Below are 21395 nucleotides of genomic sequence, written 5' to 3' on the forward strand. Positions count from 1 at the left end.
AGATGGATATGGATATTTTATAATTCTACAGCACCAACACAGAGCTTGTCGACCCAGAGCAGCACTTCCTACTTCTTCTTCACTAATAATATTATTCATTTTATATTCTTTTTATTCATCAGGAGTAAAAGACAAAACATCTATTTTGAAGGTGTCCTGGTCGAGACGGCAGCAGCACAATAACACGATTGCAGACATGAAAACAAAATATAAATCAATTACAAATGAATACAAAGAAGAAAATTGCAGATTTATTTTGTCCAAATCTACACGTTTATTTTACTGTTAACTATTTAAAACAGCTCACATGCATGTATGTCGTTGCAGCTCTACAAAGAGTTGATTCTTGGTGCACAGAAATGATGAATTGTATAAAAGAGTTCAAATGTGACACGTCAACAGGTTTCTCCTCAGTGGAGCGGATGTTATCACAACAGCTACGTACCAGGCGAGTATTTCTGGATTCATTAAACACCTGGACGTGAGCAGTGAACGCGCCAGAGAGCTGCTGATGTCTGGAGTTCATCTCGCCAAAGAGTCCGTGGACAGATTCGTCTCCGACACTCGTCCAGCAGGTACCAAACTACAGCGGAGCCAGACACACACACACACACACAGACTGACAGACAGTTCAACAGTCACTGCTCCTACTGTTGAAGCAGGTCAGTGAACGCACCTTGATCTCTGTGTTGATGCATCTGCTCCACCTGGATCCTCCTGCACACCAACACACAGACCAGAGAGCATGCTGGGAAACTACAGCAACACAAAGGTCCTTTAAATCCTTCAAACTGCACATTTCATGACTTTCATTTGTACGTTCTTTCATTTCCCCACTCGACAGACACAAAACATGTCTCCTTATTACTGTAGTGATAATATTGATCTGCAGTAATACAGTAGTTTCATATTCACAGCTGATCTATAAGACAACATCTGATCACCACGTGCTGCTACTTTGCTCAGTTATTGTCTCAGATCAGCTTCACATTGTCTCCGTCAGCTTTGTTGATACCCTGGAATGAAGACAAGAAGAAAGACTTGATGTTTGTTTATTCATCATGTGAAGCTGCACTTTGTTCTCACATCAGTAAAGTTCAATGACTTCATGTACACGTTCACTTTGAGCACAATGTCAGCATGTGAAAGACAAGAATGAATCCTCTGCTGATGGATTATGATCAGGATAAGTACACTTCTATAAGCCCTCATAACAACAACAACACATCAATGTGCTTCTAGACGTCTTTCTAACAGAACAAAGTGTCCAGGATGAAGCTGCTGCTTCCTCTCTGAACACATGCAGTGGAAGAGAAACAAGATAGAAATACATCAACACAAATATTCATCAAACATTGAGTGGACATGTTGATGCAGAGACAGCAACATGATGAGCAGTGAGAGCCTCCATGGCTCCACAGACAGAGGGAGCAGCTCCACCTAAACAAAGTCCCACATTACACAACCACTGATGACGTCAAGCACCGCCCACAATGTTTGAGTGACAGCTGAACAAACGCCACAACAATCAGCCGTCGGCACAAACACGGAGACGAAATACGTTTCAGAGTTTAAACACAGAGCTGAAGCCGCTTCCCTTAAATCACACGTTCACATTCATTTTAAAGGAAGAAGTCTTTTTAGTCTTAACATGTTTAATACAAACCCCACCCAGGATGAGGGTCATGTTCAACTTCACTGTTAACATTACAAGAACATTGTGTTCAAAGTAAATGTGATCTGTGATCAACATTCACAGGAAACTATCTGCTCACACTTCATCCTGGTGTCACACAAACCTCCTGCACTTATATTGGGATTATTATTCAGGTTCATTGTACAGCTGATCATCTGGAATATAATATGAAACATAGAACATGTCACTTAGTCCGGGGGGGTTAGTTTACTCACTGAGAGAAGAAGACTCCCTGAAGGAGAACCACAGATTTACTTCTGTCTACTTGAGTTTACAGAACTCAGCAGTGGATCCATAATAATAATATAACCAAACTCCAGCGTAGAGCGGCTGAGAGAATGTGTGGTGGACTCTGTGCAGGAGAGTCATGGTGTCAGAGACGCTGTAGAAGGACAGAACACCTGCTCTGTGATCCAGGTACACTCCGAGTCTGGAGGACGCAGGACCTGAGACAGGAGTGTTGACTTTGTTGTAACAAAATATATATCTGTTATTGTCACAATATAACATCCAGGATTTATCATTGTATCCAAATCCACATTCATGCCCCCCCCCTGCTCTGCTGATGTTCTTGTATGCGACTGCTACACAAACTGCTGCCCCGCTCCACTCCACCTCCCAGTAACTACGTCCAGTCAGACTCTCTCTACTCAGCACCTGAAGATATCCAGTGAATCTGTCTGTGTGATGAGAATAAGACTGAGGTTGTCTCATTACTGTCACTTTTCTGCCCCCCTCAGATAATAACAGATGTGTGTGTGCTGTGTTTGGATCCAGTGTGATGTCACGTGAATACTTTAAGAATCCAGCTCTGGTCTTGGGCTCTGCTGACAGTAAAACATCCACTTCAGTCCCAGTCTGTGAGATGTTTGTCCACTTCTCTCTCAGAACGTCCTGGAGTTCATCTGTGACTTGTGACACAGCCGCTGTCACTTCCTCAAAGTATCTGAGAGGGATGTTGATGCTGGAGGAGAGTGTAGACTCACTGAGTGGGGACAGTGAGGGGTAGTTGTGTAGAAACTGGTTGTGGTCCTCTGTGTGTGCGAGCTGCTTCAGATCAGCGTCTTTCCTCTTCAGCTCAGTGATCTCCTGCTCCAGCTTCTCCTGAAGCTCTTTGACTCGACTCACTTCACTTTCCTGCTGCGATCTGAGCTGCTGCTTCACATCAGAGCTTCTTTTCTGCATGAGACGGATCAGCTGAGTGAACATCTTCTCACTGTCCTCCACTGCTCTGTCAGCAGAGCGATTGATGACCTCCACCTTCTGCTGAAGCAGCTTCACATCTTTCTCTCCGTCCTGGATTCTCTGGTGGATGTTTAGTCGACTCCCCTCGAGCTCTCTCTGCCTCTCAGTCCTTTCTGCTGCAGCTGAGACTGTGTCGTGGCCTTTATGTTCGTCCACAGAGCAGAGATAACAGATACACTGCTGATCAGTACGGCAGAACATCTTCATCACCTCATCGTGACGAGAGCACATGTTCTCCTGGAGCTTCTGGGAGGGCTCCACCAGCTTGTGTTTCTTTAATGGAGCCGCATCATAATGAGGCTGGAGGTGTTTCTCACAGTAAGAGGCCACACACTGCACACAGGACTTGAAGGCTTTCAGTTTTCTCCCAGTGCAGACATCACATCCCACATCTTCAGGTCCAGCATAGCAGTGATCAGCAGGAGCAGCTTGGAGTCCAGTCTTCTTCAGCTCCTCCACTACAGCTGCTAACATGGTGCTCTTCACCAGGACAGGCCTCGGTGTGAAGGTCTGCCTGCACTGAGGGCAGCTGTGGCTTCTCTTCTCGTCCTCTCCATCCCAGAAGCTTTGAATACAGTTCTTGCAGTAGCTGTGTCCACAGGGAGTCGTCACCGGATCCTTCAGTAGATCCAGACAGATGGAACAAGAGAAGGTTTCGCGGTCCAGCTGAACTCCTTTCTGCGCCATTTCTCCTTCACTGCCAGCGACTGTGTGAGTCTCACTTCCTGAGAAGTGTAGGGTATAAAGGTCCTCCACATTACAGGAAGAGGAGGGGGGGGGGAGAGCAGGGTGTGACAGATACTGTGTGAGTCTCACTTCCTGAGAAGTGTAGGTATAAAGGTCCTCCACATGATAGGAAGAGGAGGGGGGGGGAGAGCAGGGTGTGACAGATACTGTGTGAGTCTCACTTCCTGAGAAGTGAAACTAGTTTGAGCTGCGATCTCAAAGCATGTGTGTGTGCAGCGAGTGGAGCCTGTCAGCTGTGTGTGTGCAGCGCCATGTTGGTTACACCCATCCACACAGCTGTAGATCTGCAGGGGAGGGACCAGGAAGTGTATGAGCAGGGGGGGGGGGGGGGGGGGGGGGCGATAACAAGCTCCACCACATTACAGGAAGAGGAGGGGGGGGGGGAGAGCAGGGTGTGACAGATACTGTGTGTTCAACATGTTTCACAAACACTCACTTCAGCTTCAGGAAACTTCTTACAGTCAGTTTAGACTTCAGCTGTAAAAACAAAGGAGTCGTAGTGAAGTACAAATACTACAGTAATACTTCAGTATAAGTACAAATACTACAGTTATACTTCAGTACAAGTACAAATACTACAGTAATACTTCAGTACAAGTACAAATACTACAGTAATACTTCAGTACATTATAAATACTACAGTAATACTTCAGTACAAGTACAAATACTACAGTAATACTTCAGTACAAGTACAAATACTACAGTAATACTTCAGTACAGTATAAATACTACAGTAATACTTCAGTACAAGTACAAATATTACAGTAATACTTCAGTACAAGTACAAATACTACAGTAATACTTCAGTACAGTATAAATACTACAGTAATACTTCAGTACAGTACAAATACTACAGTAATACTTCAGTACAGTACAAATACTACAGTAATACTTCAGTACAAGTACAAATACTACAGTAATACTTCAGTACAAGTACAAATACTACAGTAATACTTCAGTACAAGTACAAATATTACAGTAATACTTCAGTACAAGTACAAATACTACAGTAATACTTCAGTATAAGTACAAATACTACAGTAATACATCAGTATAAGTACAAATACTACAGTAATACTTCAGTACAGTATAAATACTACAGTAATACTTCAGTACAGTACAAATACTACAGTAATACTTCAGTACAGTACAAATACTACAGTAATACTTCAGTACAAGTACAAATATTACAGTAATACTTCAGTACAAGTACAAATACTACAGTAATACTTCAGTACAAGTACAAATACTACAGTAATACTTCAGTACAAGTACAAATATTACAGTAATACTTCAGTACAAGTACAAATACTACAGTAATACTTCAGTACAAGTACAAATACTACAGTAATACTTCAATACAAGTACAAATACTACAGTAATACTTCAGTATAAGTACAAATACTACAGTAATACATCAGTACAAGTACAAATACTACAGTAATACTTCAGTACAAGTACAAATACTACAGTAATACTTCAGTATAAGTACAAATACTACAGTAATACTTCAGTACAGTATAAATACTACAGTAATACTTCAGTACAGTACAAATACTACAGTAATACTTCAGTACAAGTACACATACTACAGTAATACTTCAGTACAAGTACAAATACTACAGTAATACTTCAGTATAAGTACAAATATTACAGTAATACTTCAGTACAGTACAAATACTACAGTAATACTTCAGTACAAGTACACATACTACAGTAATACTTCAGTACAAGTACAAATACTACAGTAATACTTCAGTACAGTATAAATACTACAGTAATACTTCAGTACAGTACAAATACTACAGTAATACTTCAGTACAGTACAAATATTACAGTAATACTTCAGTACAGTATAAATACTACAGTAATACTTCAGTACAGTACAAATACTACAGTAATACTTCAGTACAGTACAAATACTACAGTAATACTTCAGTACAGTACAAATACTACAGTAATACTTCAGTACAGTACAAATACTACAGTAATACTTCAGTACAGTACAAATACTACAGTAATACTTCAGTACAGTACAAATACTACAGTAATACTTCAGTACAAGTACTAACATTAGGCCTGTTGTAAAGGTGTCCGGACAGATAAAATGTCTGTTTTTCACAGAAAGATTTCAGCTTTTACAAACCTGGAACTGTTTCTGGAGCACTTATGTTAATGTGGGGCAGCAGTGGTATATGGTCTATTCCTGGTCTGTGTTGCAGAAATGTAACAAATGAGTCGACACTAAACTGACATGTGTGTGAAGTTATTTAGAAATATAAGGTTTCATTTTTTACCATTAAATCAATTGCACCACAAGCAAAATGTCGCCGAGCCGAGTTAGCCCTGATACCTGCTGCCAGTCTGACTGAGCTTCACACCAAACTCCTTCTAAAATTCTGTCACTTTAACGTCTACGTTTTAAAACAACTAATTTGACTCTGGCATGTAACAACCGTTTGGAGGAATGTTTGTCTGTCTGTGTGTGTGTGTGTGTGTGTGCGTGCATCTGTGTGTGTGTGTGTGTGTGTGTGTGTGTGCGTGCATCTGTGTGTGTGTGTGTGTGTGTGTGTGTGTGTGTGTGTTTGGTGTGTGTGGTGTGTGTGTGTGTTTTGTGTGCGTGCATCTGTGTGTGTGTGTGTGTGTGCGTGCATCTGTGTGTGTGTGTCTGTGCGTCTCTTCAGCAGAAATCTCCACTTCAGCAGCACTTACATACACCAAACTTTCCACTTTCATTCCTCTCTATATTCTGAAGCTTTGTGCAGAGGGCTTTGTTCACATGTCACTCACAGCTCATGTTATACACGCTACACTCACTACATGCAGGAGATGCACAGAGTTCTGTGTGTTGACAGGATTTAGTGATTTATGGAGTGATACAAAGACAGATCCAGAATCTGTACAAACCTTTGACATGTGAACAACATCAAACACTCTGACCCTGTTCCCCTGTAGTGTCCCCCCCCCCCCCTTGAGGCTTTTCATTGTGTTTTCTCTCTGTCTCTCAGGACCGAGGCGTCCGCTGGTGGCCGGCTCTGTTGGACCGTACGGGGCCTTTCTGCTCGACGGCTCCGAGTACACCGGGGATTATGCAGCGGAGATGAGTGTTGAAGTGAGTTTGACTTCTTTATTTATCTTTTATATGCAGAACAATTACAGAGAAGCGTCGTTGGCAATGAAAGTTCCAGACTCCTTCCAACAACGCTCATTTATTATGTCAAACAAAAGAAGAGAAAAGAAAGATCTGAAATCTAAACATGAAATAGTGCACGTTACAAACAGGGATTCCTGTCTTCCCTCTAGTGTTGAGTTTACAACATTTGTTTTAGAATTAATAATAAAAATGCTAATAAAAACAACAGTATTTTATTTAAACAATATGTTTTAGAGCAGGGGTGTCAACCTCATTTTAGTTCAGGGGCCACATGCGGCCCAATTTGATGTCAAGTGGGCCGGAGCAGTAACATCACAATAACCTGTAAATAACCACAACTCCAAATGTTCCCTTTGTTTTAGTACAAAAAAGTACATTCTGAAAATATTCACATTGAATTAACTATATTTTTACAAAACATTATGAACAACCTGAAAATTCTTAAGAGAAATAAGTGCAAATTCAACAATATTAAGCCTCAGTTCATCATCTACACATGTGTACAACATCACATCAGTGTGTCTACAAAGGCACAACACATGTAGTCACAGGGAACAATATAGTGTTTTACTTTATGATCAAAACAACTCGTCAAGATATAGAATTCTTTTTTAAATGTACATTAATTTCCACATCTGTGTAGTAATCCTGATCACCTGAACTGACAGCACACAAACTGAAGTGGGACTATTAAGGAAGAAGGTTAAGTTATCCGCCTTGTAAATGTATAAAATGTAAACATAATAAATCCATAAACGTCTCGTTGTACTGCAGCTGCTGACTGACATTATGTCACAATGTTCAATGTCTTCAAATATTTCCAAAGTAAGTTCATTTTCACAGAAATATATTGTTCATGGTGCAAAAGTGTCTGAAGCAGCATTTGCAATAAGTGTAGTATGGCAGGCTATAGGTCACGTCTTCATCACTGAGGAGGCTGTCCCACTGACGGTGACTCAGACCTCTGGCTCAGATGAAACAGTTCGGACTGCCACGACGTGATGCATTTTTAACGACTTGCAACACAAAAATACAGTGAAATGTCCAAAAACCATGTCCTCCATTTGCAGCCTGTACTTTCTCTCTGAGTTGTCACAACACCTGCTTCTTCCCCGATCATTGATGGCGCGCCATCTGTAGCCACGCTAACAGCACGGGCCCAGTCCACTCCGACCCGGTCCAGCGCTCCAACGAGAGCGTTGTAAATGTCATTTGTTGTTGTGGTGTCCGTCATAGCACCAACTCAAGGAACTCCTCGTGACGGTCCAAGTCTCATCAACACCACGAATGAATGTGGCCGGTTGAGCAACATCCCAAATGTCCGTGCTCTCATCTGGCTGTTTAACTCTGCAGAAACATCTGAGTCCTATCTGCCTCAGTGTTTCTCGTCAGGCTAATGCTAATGTCGCTTCTCAGGGCACACGAGTCCTGCAGCCTTCAGCATGCATGTTTTCACGAACTCACCCTCACAGTCTGGCTTTGATGCTAATGCTATTTCACTAGCAATAAGGTAGCTAGCTTTCACTGCTGCATCGCCGATATCTCGGCTACAGGTAACAACAGACTGCTGCTTCTTCAGACCCGCTAACAATTCATGTATCTTCTCTCTTCTCAGTTGTCCTTGCAAGCTGTTGTATGTTTCTCCATGATGAGTCTCATAGTGGCGCCGAATATTATATAGGTAGTGTGCAAACACGTGACAAAACTGTGTGACGTATGCGTGCGACTCCATTTTGGATGAATAACAAATCAACAATGGCGTCTAAAGCGAACAACAATACAACTCCGACTTCTTCAAAGTATGTTGACTCTCTGGATCCTCTGCAAAGGCAAGATTCAGAGGAAAAGTCCAAATGTGCGGCCGTGACCCGTACACGCTAAAGCTGTCGGATTGTATTGAGAATTTAGATTCATTACCGCCGATTGAATATCCGGATATTGTGAACTACCTTGTGCTACAAACGTCGTGGACAACCAACGCACAAATGAAGGCGTACAAGAGCTTAGATGCTTATAATGTCTTTGTTTCTGGCTGGGTTGGTAGTCTTCTTACCAAACCACTGAAAGATGACAGGGTGCTCGTCCATGCCCGTGTAAATCACTCTCAAAGAGCTCGAGATACACCGCTCAAGCCGTGGTTTGTGAGTGAGAAGAGCGGCGATGTTATCCTCGCACACTGTGATTGTATGGCTGGATTAAGCGAAGCATGTTCTCACATTGGTGCTTTGCTTTTCGCAAGTGAAGTAGTCTCAAGAATAAGCAAAACACAAACATGCACAGAAGAAAAGAGCAAATGGCATCACATGTAAAGAAAGTGCCTTATTTACCAGTCAGCGATGTGGAGAAGTAAGGTCTTACAGTGTTCGGGTATATCATAAGCACAAATGTTTAACGTAAACATTGAAAACATAGCTTTAGCATGAGCTCTTACCAGATATAAAGTGGACGCCACACACACTGGTGAATTGTGCTTCTTCTTCTGTTAAATCCTCACGAGTTATGTTGCTAAACCAGCTGACGGCGTTCGGTAGACAGCAGTTCATCCCTCTGTTGTGGATCGTTGTTTGTGATGATTGTAGGAAATCTAAAGAACCGTTTCTCTGGGTCACGAGTAGCGTTATGACCACAAGTATACACTGCGCACAAGGTTGGCATTTTCTTTCAATCTTAGACGTTTAAATACAAAGAAAATTACGAAGCTTTGCAGCAACTCACACGTGTACGGGCGCAGTCTTGGTTGTGTATATCATCCAACATGGCTGACTTCCGGGTTGGGACGTAAGCGTGACGTCACATGCACACGATCTATTCTGTGAGCCCTGAAACCTGCTGCGAACACACCGAGCACACAGCTTCACACTCACCTCTGTGAATAAATAGGAAACGCTCCATGTTTCTTGGAAAACTCTTCACTCCGTGTCCACGTTTCTCCTTTTTGACAAAGACATGTTGTGTAATGACGGTGCCACAGAGTGTAATGTTGACAGAACCCGCCAGCTCCAGAAGTTCTTCACCGGCAGCTCCGGCATCAACAGTCTGCTTGCTTGACAGTGTTGTGTGCGACCCCCAGTGGACACATTTGAAATAACAGTTACTTGTGTTGAACATTTGAAGTTAATGTAAATCAGAGCAGCTGAGACACAAGTCGTACTGAATGATCTTTTCTTCTTTTTCAAGGGTTTTAAAGTTTGGCATCGGCCTCAGATCGAATGCTTAGCGGCTGCAGGAGTCGACCTCGTCGCCTTTGAGACGATCCCGAGTCTGAAGGAGGCGCAGGCTCTGCTGGAGCTGCTCAGAGAGTTCCCCAACACCAACGCCTGGCTGTCCTTCTCCTGCAGGGTGAGCTACCCTCCCAAGTGTGTTCTTCAGAAAGGTCTACGTCAGATTCATGACGTGTTATTAAAGTGCAGAATAATTCTTATACTGATGAGAATATGAGACTGCAGGGCCGTGTGCACACGGGTACAGAAAAGACAAGTTTAGAGAATAAAGTCAAGAACCTCTGCAGACGTAAAAGTAAATTCTAAAGTTGTGAAGTGTTCTGCAGGAGGTGAAGCCCGAAGCAGCTTCATATTGAACAGCGCCAGTCGTGGAAATGAAATAACACAAACAAATATATATTACAAAACTGTAGAATTTGAAGAAAAGGAAGTTGTCTTTGCACAAACATGTCAGCAGAACAAATCCCAAACAATAAAAACATTTGTGCAAACTGCTGCTGAACGACGACCTTTTTATCAAAGCGTCTCATGTCTTGTCCACGACCTGCGTCAGGATGGGCAGCGGATATCAGACGGCGGTGCGTTCAAAGACGCGGTGCAGATTGTGAACAGATCCACGCAGCTGGTTGCCGTCGGGGTGAACTGCTGCTCCCCGGAGCTGCTGGAGCCGCTGCTGGCCTCTGCAGGATCCCTGCGCACAGACGCCAGCTGGGTGGTGTACCCCAACAGTGGAGAGGACTGGGACTCTGAGCACGGGCGAGTCTGCAGTCATATTCTAATAACAATTCATTCATGTGCAAACTCATGTCCTGTGCAGTATATTTGATATCATACGTGCAACAAAATGCAGTTTTAGTCCCGTTTTGCTACATAAGACAAACGAGGAGTCAGTGGAAGAGCACGAGGTGCATGAAGACACGTTTCCTTTGCTCAGCTCCACTTTATTCCTTGAGGTGAAGCGCTTGTAGAGTTTACTTTATGGATGCAGGACTTTTACTTGTGATGAATTATTGTTACAGTGGTAACTTTTACTTCTGCACTTCCACAACTGACTGTTGTTGGACATTAAAAAGAAAAACAGTGGATACTCTCTGACATTAGAGAACATTTACTAGAGAACTCACTTATTCACAGAAATATAACTTGAATATTCTCTGACATTAAAATGGTCAATTTAAAAACATTCACAGGAAACAATAACCTGGATTTTCTTTAAGACTCGAGTGAATAATTAACTCAGAACGTTTACAAGAATTTATTTTTAAATATTTTCTGATATATTTGCTAGAAAAACACATTTACAAGAAAGAAACTTGAATAACTTCTGACATGATTAAAGTCTCATGTTGTGTTTTTCCTTCACGAAGGTGGCGAACGTCAGAGAAAGCAGTCCGCATCCATACCTGCTCTCAGCCACACGTGGATGAAGCAAGGCGCCGACTGTTGATCGGTACGTTTCTCTTTTAAGTTTCATCAATGTTTTATGAGGTTTTATTTGACGAAGTTTGTTATTCTAACTTATTATTCTTATATCGTATTATTATAATTATTATATATTATTATTATTATTATTATATATTATTAGAATTATTATAATTATTATAAGTATAATTTATATTCAGTCGGTAGGTGAGAAGAAGGAGTATGAGAATAAGGAGCATGAGAAGTAAGAAGGTATGAATGAGGAGAAGTATGAGTAGGGATCTAATACTAATTTTACGTATTAGAATTATTCCTTGTATAAGGAGTTTATTATTTAATTGTTATAAGGATGATAATTGATGATTATTATTAATAGTATTATTATGAGTATTAGTATTCTTAGTGAGGGAAGGTAATGTGATTGAGTATTGTAGGGTGTATTATGAGAAAGTGTATTTAATTGTTGATAATATATATTAAGTATACGTATGATTATTATTATTATAATTCTTATGCTTAGTATTATTATAATTCTTTCAGTGTGGTCATTATTATAATTTTCTAATTAGTCTAATTTTATTGCTGCTAATTATTATTTGATTATTATTCATACTTATCATTATTATACGTCTTATTCTTCTCAGACTATTCTCCTAGTCTTCTTCCTCGGTCTCTATTCTCTCCTTCTCTCCTTGTTGGTATGCGTCTCATTCTTCTCATTAGTATACTTATGAGAGCCTTATTCTTCTAATGATTATTCTTCGTATTCTACTTATTTGATTAGTCTTAGTCTCCTTCTCTTCTCCTTGTGGGTTCTCCTTCTACTTATTCTTCCTCCTTCTCCTTCTTTCTTCGGCCTTCTTCTTATCCTTCTTCTCTTCGTCGTCATAAGGTCTTTGATTCGGATGTAGTCGCAGTATTCTCCTGGTGTTCTGCATTATAAGGCGTCTGCTACTTAGCAATAGGATTCGGATGAGTAGTCTAATGCGGGCGTATGCTTGCTTCTTCTTCCTTCTTCTTCGTCCTTCTTCTTCTTCTCTATATTCCTTATGCTCCTTCTCTTCTTTACCTTCTTATTATTCTATCTCCTTCCTTCTCCTTCTTCTCCTTCTTCAGGCGGTTTGCTTGCCGCCATCGGTCCCGCCGACATCGCAGAGTTAAGACGAGAGTTTTAAAGGTAAGTAGGGAAGCTGCTCGTCTGCAGTGTTGACTGAAGCGTCCCGTGAGAAGATGGTTTCAGAAGACACAAGAGAATCAGCAGTTCCGGACAACCTGGAGCCATACTGTTTAAAGTTAGCAGCTGATTCCCTCGCCTCGCCCCTGGCCTATCTTTTCAATCTATCCCTGGAGACAAACCAAATTTTATCTGACCTTCAATCTGGTTTTACGAAAAAACACAGCACAACAACGGTCGCCTTACAAGTAGTAAATGATTTTATAAAGTTCTTAGACAACAGAGAACATTGTGCAGCACTTTGTATTGACTTATCCAAGGCTTCTGATACAGTGGATCATGCCTTAGTGTCACAAAGACTCTACAGTACAGGTCTCTCACATCAAGCTGTCTGTTGACCGTGTGTGCGGGCAGAAGGTATAACTTCTAGTTCTCTTAATGTATCCAAGGGTGTGCCACAGGGATCTGTTGTAGGACCATTGTTATTTATCATTTATATAAATAATCTTAATCACAATGTTTTAAATGCAAATTTCCATTTTTATGCTGATGACACAGTAATTCACTGCTCTGCGTCCCCCCCACATCAGGCTCTTTGTCAGCTCCACACTGCTTTTAACATTGTACAATGTAACATGTGTGATTTGAAACTTGTTTTAAATGCTGGAAAGACGAAGCTCATGATGATCTCGAAAGCAAAACCCAAACACTTGAACCTCCCTCCAGATTGAATCTGTGTCTCAGTATAAATATCTTGTTATTATCATTGATGATTCTCTTTCTTTTAAACCTCACATTTTAGAACTTTTGAAAACATTAAGAATAAAATGAGGTTTTTACTTTAGAAGCAAGTCCTGTCTTTCTTTGGAGGCCACAAAGAGATGAGTCTCTGCAACGTCTCTGTGCTGGACGATGGAGATGTTGTTTATACTAATACTATACCAAAACTAATAAAAAAACTAATAAATACAATTATTCTGTTGGGTAAATTATTTCTATTTAAAGCTCAATCAAGAACTAATCTACAACATAATAATAAACATTTTATATAAACGACGGAGCCTTAGGGAGGGGGGTAATGTCCTGAAATAAACGTAGAATTTCAGGAGTTTTCAAAGATTAAAGTTGTAAATTTAAGAAACTCAAATTTACTAAAATTCTAAATTGATGATAAAAAAAACCTGAAAATTATTTTTAATAATCAAAGAAAATTCTGTTTCTTTCTCGTAAATGTTTGATTTTATATTCTAGAGAAAATGTATTATTATTTACGACTTATTTAGGAAATTCTGAATTCTTACCCCCCTCCCCCGGCTTCGTAATATTATTATTTTCACCTACGATGGACCAAATATGCCGTCATACTAATCTGAATGAAAGAGTAAATTGCAAACTTCTTGTGGGGAGAGGGATTGCTACAACATGAAATGTAAAAAGAAAGAAAGAAATCGCTCTAATTTCACACTTTTATTGGTCAACTTAATTATTTGTATTGCTGAAGATAAATGAATTAAAATTAGTTTTTTAGTTTTTTCAAATCATCGTTCCTCTTCTTTCTGAGTTTGCATCGTCATGTTTGTATTATTTTGCCTGTATTAAATAATTAAAGGCATTAAAATAAAGATGTCTGCTCCAGGAGTTCATACAAATCTTAATTTATTGGAAAAGAAATAATAAATAAACCACGACATCTAAATGGCACAATGACATCAGTGTTGGGTCAAAGACACAAACATCAATAAAACATGCAGTCTTCACTTTCTCACATTCTTAAGGGTTTCCACGAGCAGCTCCGCACGGCTCGTTTTATAAACGGGGATTATCTCCGCGACAATCGTACAGGACGTTTCACAAAGCACAACGAAACGTCAGCTGCTTTCACAACACTTGAACTGGACGGCAGGATCACTGGACGCCAACACGAGCCCACTTACCTGCACAATCAATTCTGGAAATATGAACAGAAAGTTTGTCGAAAATCGTCTTTTCCAGAAAGAATATAACGAGTATTGCTGCAGTGAGTTTAACATGTAATATAAACAGAATTAAATTCAGGGACATGTGATTAGTAGTGGGATGAAATATAAAATAATCCTGTAGCGTGGACACCTAATCTGCCTCTTAGATTATAACACAGGACAAAATAACACTTTACAGTGCAGTTTATACCGCTCAATAAACAGGTTTGTTTTTGAGGCCGTAGTGTGTGACAGCGTATCAGGGCCCTTACAGGTCAAAGATTAAATACATGACGGAGCGGGGGGGGGTAATATTCAGAGAGGAAAGCTCAGAATTTCCAAGATTAAATTTGTAAATTTAGGAGAAAAATTGGATATTCTCTGAGATTACCGTGAAAAACTAACGAGAAAGAAATATTTAATGTTTGTGAAAAACAAAATTTACGAGAAAAAGAATTTGAGGTGCAATAAAAAACATTACATACAGTTCTACAGTTATGCAGTAAAAACGCTTGATTTTGTGTCTGTATGTAGTTACATAGATATATATATATATGTATATATATATATATATATATATATATATATATATATATATATATATATATATATATATATATATATATATATATATATATATGTATATATATATATATATATAATATATAATATATATTATATATATATATATATATATATGGATATAATAATATATATATATATATAAATTAATATATATATACATATATATATATATATATATATATTTATATTATATATATATATATATATATATATATATATATCTTCACCTCAAATGCATCAATCATTGTCAGCATTTAATTAAAGAACATTAAGGTTTAGAGATATTTACTCTTTAATATTTAAGGGACAGAGGTCACAAGTTTTATAAATCTTGTGACTATAAACCAATTAATAGTATTTTTATACATGTGTTTCATATAAACACTTTAACACCTTATTTTGAAAACAGGACGTTGATATTAATATAAAAATATTACGTTTTGGTCCTAAATCGTAGAGAGTTTCAGATTCTTTCTAATCTTTGGAGTGTTTTGAGAGTTTTCCCCACAATGGCCTTAAATACGCGTCAGAGTCGTTTGATGTGCGGTTTAGAAACGTGAACGTTTACGAACTACAGGTCTGAAAACGCGTTGTTTTGGTCTTTGCAGGAGATTTGTTGGCAGCAAACACCGGACCTGTCCGTTCGATGTTCTTCACCGTAACGTGGGTTTTTTAACCTCTTTAATCTGCGATGTCTTCCTCGAGGTCGCTGCAGGGGGAGCCGCTCTGTCTGTACTCTGCGGTGTTGGACAGACGTTTCCAGCTCGAGTCTTTCTGACTCCCCGTACTGTGCGAGCGTCCCAGGTTGGCCAGGCACTTGGACGACGCCCTCTCCTCCGTCTCCTCCGCGGCGCTCCCCTGGGCACGCTCCGTGCCGTGTTGGTGGAAGTCGTGCCGCAGGTTCTCCAGGTTCAGAGCCCAGGGGCCGAGCTTCTGCCAGTTCACCCGCTGGAAGGCCATGATGCAGTGCAGGTTACCGCCCACCTGTGAAACGTGAAGACATTTTAACATGAAAAGCAACATTTAAAATTTCAACGATAGTGCCATCAACCCATCCATCGCTCTCTCTCCCAAATATATGTGTACTTTTGATTTTGGGGTGAAATGTGCGTTTAAAATGAAAAACGTTTTGACCTTTTTGGTCTTGCGGCGCTGGATCCCTCTCTCTGTGTGACGGATGTCGAGGTATTCTGGATTCTGTGTGTTGAGATCCGTCACGATGTCCAGCCATCTGCAAACAGGCTCTGTGTTAGAAAACTCAAATACAGTTCATTATTTAATGAATTATTATTAAATATATCCTGAATACAGATGATGTACTTTAATATTTCTATTGTATGGTACATTAAACATTTCAGAAGGAAATATAGTTACTTAAGCAGAACTTACTTTTTACAGTGGATCGCTGGATGTTTCCTGCTCGGCTCACCAATCAGGATCCAGTGCTCCGTTTCATTAGTGGGTAGAGGTCCCCTACACACACACACACACACACACACACACACACACACACACACACACACACACACACACACACACACACACACACACACACCACACACACACACAACACACACACACACACACACACACACACACACACACCACACTAAATTAGGTTGTTTTTAACTTTAATTTAATTCTCCTACATTTATAACAAATAAGAAAAGCAGGAGCTAAAATGTGTTTTTCTGAAATTATTTCACCAAAAATAATTCTTATTTTAAATTAGATTTTTCTATTTAATTTAATTTATTATGTAGATATTTTTCTTTAATAAAGTTGTAAAAAAAAGAGGCCAAAAAGTAGAAGAAACAATAAAAATGTCTATTTGTGTAAACAGGGTCTATAAACAATAATCAAATGGATAAAGTGAAAGTGCAGCGCTGTTACCTGTACGCCTTCGCTGCTCTGAGCGGCGTGGCCTCGAAGCCCACGGGGCAGAAGTAGTGGTTCTGGCAGTGATAGATGTAAGCCATGGACTCGTCCTTCAGCCCCTGGGTCAGCTTCCCCAACGCTCCTTCAGCTACAAACATTCAAAGTGGTTCAAACTTGAGTTGAATATCTTTAAAGTGAAGTTCCAGTTAACTCACCCGTCTCTCCGGCCGTCTTGTGTTTCCCGTACGGTTTGTACAAAATGTAGGAGCAACCTCGCACCCGGAAGTTGTCATTGATTTGTCGGAACCACCTGCAAAGAAACACCGATCACTGAGCTGCATGTGTTTCCTGAAAATTAAAGTTAGATTCAGAAAAGGCAGGGTTGTGTACCGCATTAGCGTAGCGTTGCCGGTGAAAGGACCAAACTTGATTTCTTCAAAAGGAGGCTGAAAGCCCAGAATGTGCAGCGCCTCCTCCTGGGAGAGGGGGGGCAGACTGGCAGAGCGAAGAGCAGACAAACACTTAGAGTCTGAGGAGCTTCTACAGGAAGTGTGACGGTCAGACGGACTCACCTGCCTGCACCCAGAGTGCTGTACAGGAAGTTCCAGCAGGAAATCAGAGAAGAGATCCCGCAGGAAGTCTTGTACTGCGGCCGACTGATGCAGTACCTGCAGCACAGAACACGATCACTTATATTACATCACCTCTCAATACTGAGTTCTCCTCTTCAGAAGCTCTTCAGCACAACACAAGTCACCTTTTCATCGACGCACAATGCAGAGAATCTTTTCTCATTTAAACTCAACCTCCACCAAACCTCTGTGTGTTTCCACAACATCTAGCTGATGTCCACATGCATTGTAAAACAAACTGTTACATTTATACACAAAACTGCTGCAAATTAGACTGAAATATGCTGCATCCTGACGAGAACTTAACTTTATATATACGTGTGTGTGTAATTAAACTTGTAGTTTATATATATATGTATCCTTGTACGTTGAAAGGAGCCAGTTGAGGTGGTTCATCTAGTAAGGAGCCACCTGGGCGCCTCCCTAGGGAGGTGTTCCAGGCACGTCCAGCTGGGAGGAGACCCCGGGGAAGACCCAGGACTCGGTGGAGAGATTATATCTCCTCACTGGGAACACCTCAGGACCCCCCAGTCGGAGCTGGAGGATGTGGCCCGGAGAAGGGAAGATTGGGGTTCCTTACTGGAGCTGCTGCCCCCGCGACCCGACCCCGGATAAGAGGTAGACGATGGATGGACGGATGTATGGAAGATGGATGGATGGATGGACGGACGATGGATGGATGGATGGGTGATGGATGGATGGATGGACGGACGATGGATGGATGAACGATGGATGGGTGATGGATGGGTGATGTATGGACGGACGATGGATGGATGGATGGATGGGTGATGTATGGACGGACGATGGATGGATGGATGATGGATGGATGGATGGGTGATGGATGGATGGATGTATGGACGGACAATGGACGGATGGATGGGTGATGGATGGATGGATGTATGGACGGACGATGGACGGATGGATGGATGAACGATGGATGGATGGATGATGGATGGATGGACATATACACAACATTGTGCAGTAACTTGCTGGTAGTTCGACTACATTCATACTTTAAGAGTGATTTAAGAAGTTAAATGACTTTTTTTGCCATTTGTTCTGCAGTTTACAGCTGAAACTACAAACAGGTTTGTAAAGGAATCTTTCTCTGCTGTAATTATCTACTCGTGAGAATAAATTCAGGAAAGACAACTATGATTGAAATGTTTTGGCGCTAACAGCGTTCAGCCTGAATGGTTTTGAACTATCGATGCAGGAGATATAAGTTACCATCTTCTGAGGTCGAGCACTTTTCTCTGTTTGATCTCGTCCTGCGAGGCGTGAGACGGGACGTCCTGCAGGTTCCTGCTGAGTCGGTCTGAAGACTTCATCTTCTTGGTGCCGCTTTTCTTCACATTGCCTGAAAAATCCAGAATCAGTCGATGAGTTTAAACAATGAATAAACAGATAAATGATTTTAAGTGGCAGCTTTGGGCGATGGAACGATAGTTGTGAATGTGTGCACAGACGAACAGACGTTTAACCTTCGTGCGTCACTTTAAAGAACTCTGCTGTCTTTTGAAAACCCAAATATATCCGTCAAATAAGCTGCTAAATATTGTTTAATTTTCAGAATTTTAATTCTTTAAATTATAAATGTGTTTACATAATAACAGTTGGAAAAAAATAAAACCTAATTATTTTCTGTTTACTAAATGCTCGGAGGATTTTTATTTTCGGATAAATAAATAAACGTTTCCTATAAAAATATTTTCCACTTTCACTACATTTCTAATGAACTTCAGTCCTGATCAAATATTCATTCTCAGAATGTTAACCCTTTAAATGCCGCTGCTGTTTCTGTGCAGTAAATGTTTGGGGAGATTTTATAATTAATATATTTTTTCTCAGTCCAGAATATTTGAATGATTATCAACAACATTGATTTTGACGCATTTTTATTCTTTGTGCAGGAAACCAGGAAAACATCATGTTCTGACTCAATCGAGTCTGTGATTGCAATAATGCAATAATTAACTTGCATGTGACAAATAAAACTTGAAAATATTAATAAAGGTAACATTTTGAAGCCCAGATGTAAAGATGATATCTCAATAGAGACATTGTTGTCTGTATTTTGGCAACACACTTTATTATACACTTATTATAGGAGCTGAGGTACAAACACACCCTTACCTATACATTAAGAGTAAATGTCCCTCGTGAGGCACACGGATCAACACCTGTAAACATTTATACGTCGGCCTTCTACCACAATGTGTTTCTTACTTGTTCTTATTTTTCTAGTGAGCACAGCTTCGAAGTCGGTGGTATCTATCTCCCAGGCCAGAATAGGTTTGGACATTTCCATCATGTCACAGTCTCCATCGGACCCCACAGGGGCCTCTGCAGACTCAGCCGAGGCCTTCAGCCCCTCGTCCTGCTTGTTGGGGACGTTCGGGGGACAGAACACGGAGGCGGCCCGGTTCAGCAGAGCGTAATCGGAGCAGACGGTGTAGAACTTCTCGCGGGAGTGTGTGACCGGGCAGGTCCACGGCAGGTGGAGCTCAGCACTGGAGGCCCTCCGTACCCTCGCAGCGTCCCGAGCCAGGGAGCTCATCAGGCCGCGGTCCTCCTCGCCATCGGCGGGCCTCTGCAGCCCGGACGGCTCTGCGGGCCCGGAGAGGTTTGATCCTTGACCTTCTGATGTGTTCGGCATCGAACAGCCACGTGTGTGATGGACGAGAGAATTAACTGAGGCTGATGTTGAAAGGACAGGATATGGAAACACTGAAGAGATATAAAAAGGGAAGACGGCGTTGAAACGATTAGTAATGAAAGAAACATAAAACAACAACAAAGAGACACAGAAACACAACAAAGAGAGGCTAAACTACAGCCGTCTGTGTGTTGCTCCTATGTAGGGGCTTTAATGTCTCATCATTGTCCCATATTGAGTGTTAAAATAATCTTTTTATCTTTACAGAATCCTAATGTGTACTGACATTCATAAAATAGATGTTTAATTGTAGACTATAGTATATTTTGGGTTTAATACAGCAAACATTTAACTCAGGTGTATGTAGGATGTTTGTTTACTGTCTAAAAATAACAGAATTATTCTAGTTTTAGTCTCATTTAATTCAGAATACGTCTTGTAACGTCTTAATATTGTACAATAAATTAAAGTGCAACGTTTTAACTCACAGCCACACTACACAGCATCACACAGTATTACCTTTAACCTATAATAAATCACCTATCATGCAAACACAGGTATTATTAACTCACCTGAGAAGCCGCTGTGCATGAACACAGCTGCTGTATTGGAGTCAGCGGATGTAAACACGCCCAGCTGTTGTTTTATTATTATTTATTATCACATGTCCTCGTGCATTAGGACAACACAGAGCTATACATCTGCACACACTCACACACACATCACTAACTGCAGGTGCACATTAGCTCGAGACAAGTTAAACAATGAACGATAATGATAAATCCGACACGTCCTCCATGCTGACCCGTTTCCTTTACTTCCGGTGCAGGTTTACAGGACTGTACCATTTTGAGTAGATGCGGGGTTGTTTAGAAATAATTAAAGATCGATAACAAACATTAAAACACTGGAGTAAACGATGAAGTCAAATACAAATGTAAGTTTACGATTAAAGACTGTATCTTACTTTGTTAATTAAATTTACTTAGGATATACATTATGTCACTTTTATGCAAGCAGGCGA

At 40.6% G+C, this 21395-nt stretch overlaps 3 protein-coding genes across 3 annotated transcripts; 1 reads left to right on the plus strand and 2 right to left on the minus strand.

Moving 5' to 3' along the window:
* Positions 1–404: 404 nt before the first annotated feature.
* Positions 405–12660, plus strand: LOC115007003 (homocysteine S-methyltransferase-like). The gene is made up of 6 exons (XM_029429633.1): positions 405–575; positions 6697–6800; positions 10020–10181; positions 10617–10819; positions 11431–11513; positions 12602–12660. Exons 1-6 carry the CDS (start codon positions 512–514, stop codon positions 12658–12660), a joined length of 675 nt encoding a protein of 224 aa, XP_029285493.1. The 5' UTR covers positions 405–511.
* Positions 1958–3964, minus strand: LOC115007037 (tripartite motif-containing protein 16-like). Its single transcript, XM_029429703.1, has 2 exons — positions 3853–3964; positions 1958–3666 (listed from the first exon to the last, which is right to left on the minus strand). Exon 2 carries the CDS (start codon positions 3626–3628, stop codon positions 1958–1960), a length of 1671 nt encoding a protein of 556 aa, XP_029285563.1. The 5' UTR covers positions 3629–3666; positions 3853–3964.
* Positions 12661–15429: 2769 nt separating the features above from the next.
* Positions 15430–21195, minus strand: LOC115006603 (basic immunoglobulin-like variable motif-containing protein). Its single transcript, XM_029428895.1, has 10 exons — positions 20944–21195; positions 19942–20442; positions 18943–19072; positions 17653–17748; positions 17471–17575; positions 17296–17390; positions 17096–17228; positions 16592–16675; positions 16337–16433; positions 15430–16186 (listed from the first exon to the last, which is right to left on the minus strand). Exons 1-10 carry the CDS (start codon positions 20960–20962, stop codon positions 15884–15886), a joined length of 1563 nt encoding a protein of 520 aa, XP_029284755.1. The 5' UTR covers positions 20963–21195; the 3' UTR covers positions 15430–15883.
* Between the last annotated feature and the right edge of the window lie 200 nt (positions 21196–21395).

This window comes from Cottoperca gobio, chromosome 4 (assembly GCF_900634415.1).
Source record: "Cottoperca gobio chromosome 4, fCotGob3.1, whole genome shotgun sequence".
NCBI lineage: Eukaryota > Metazoa > Chordata > Actinopteri > Perciformes > Bovichtidae > Cottoperca > Cottoperca gobio.

Bases quoted from the DNA above. Each gene is read 5' to 3' on its own strand.
- LOC115007003 (XM_029429633.1), top strand. From the start codon at position 512: ATGTCTGGAGTTCATCTCGCCAAAGAGTCCGTGGACAGATTCGTCTCC. The intron at 6,801-10,019 runs GTGAGTTTGACT...TTCTTTTTCAAG, and splicing joins CAGCGGAGATGAGTGTTGAA to GGTTTTAAAGTTTGGCATCG. The intron at 11,514-12,601 runs GTACGTTTCTCT...CTCCTTCTTCAG, and splicing joins AAGGCGCCGACTGTTGATCG to GCGGTTTGCTTGCCGCCATC.
- LOC115006603 (XM_029428895.1), bottom strand. The intron at 17,229-17,295 runs GTGAGTTAACTG...GAATGTTTGTAG, and splicing joins CAAGACGGCCGGAGAGACGG to CTGAAGGAGCGTTGGGGAAG. The intron at 16,434-16,591 runs GTAAGTTCTGCT...GCCTGTTTGCAG, and splicing joins CCAGCGATCCACTGTAAAAA to ATGGCTGGACATCGTGACGG.
- LOC115007037 (XM_029429703.1), bottom strand. From the start codon at position 3,628: ATGGCGCAGAAAGGAGTTCAGCTGGACCGCGAAACCTTCTCTTGTTCC.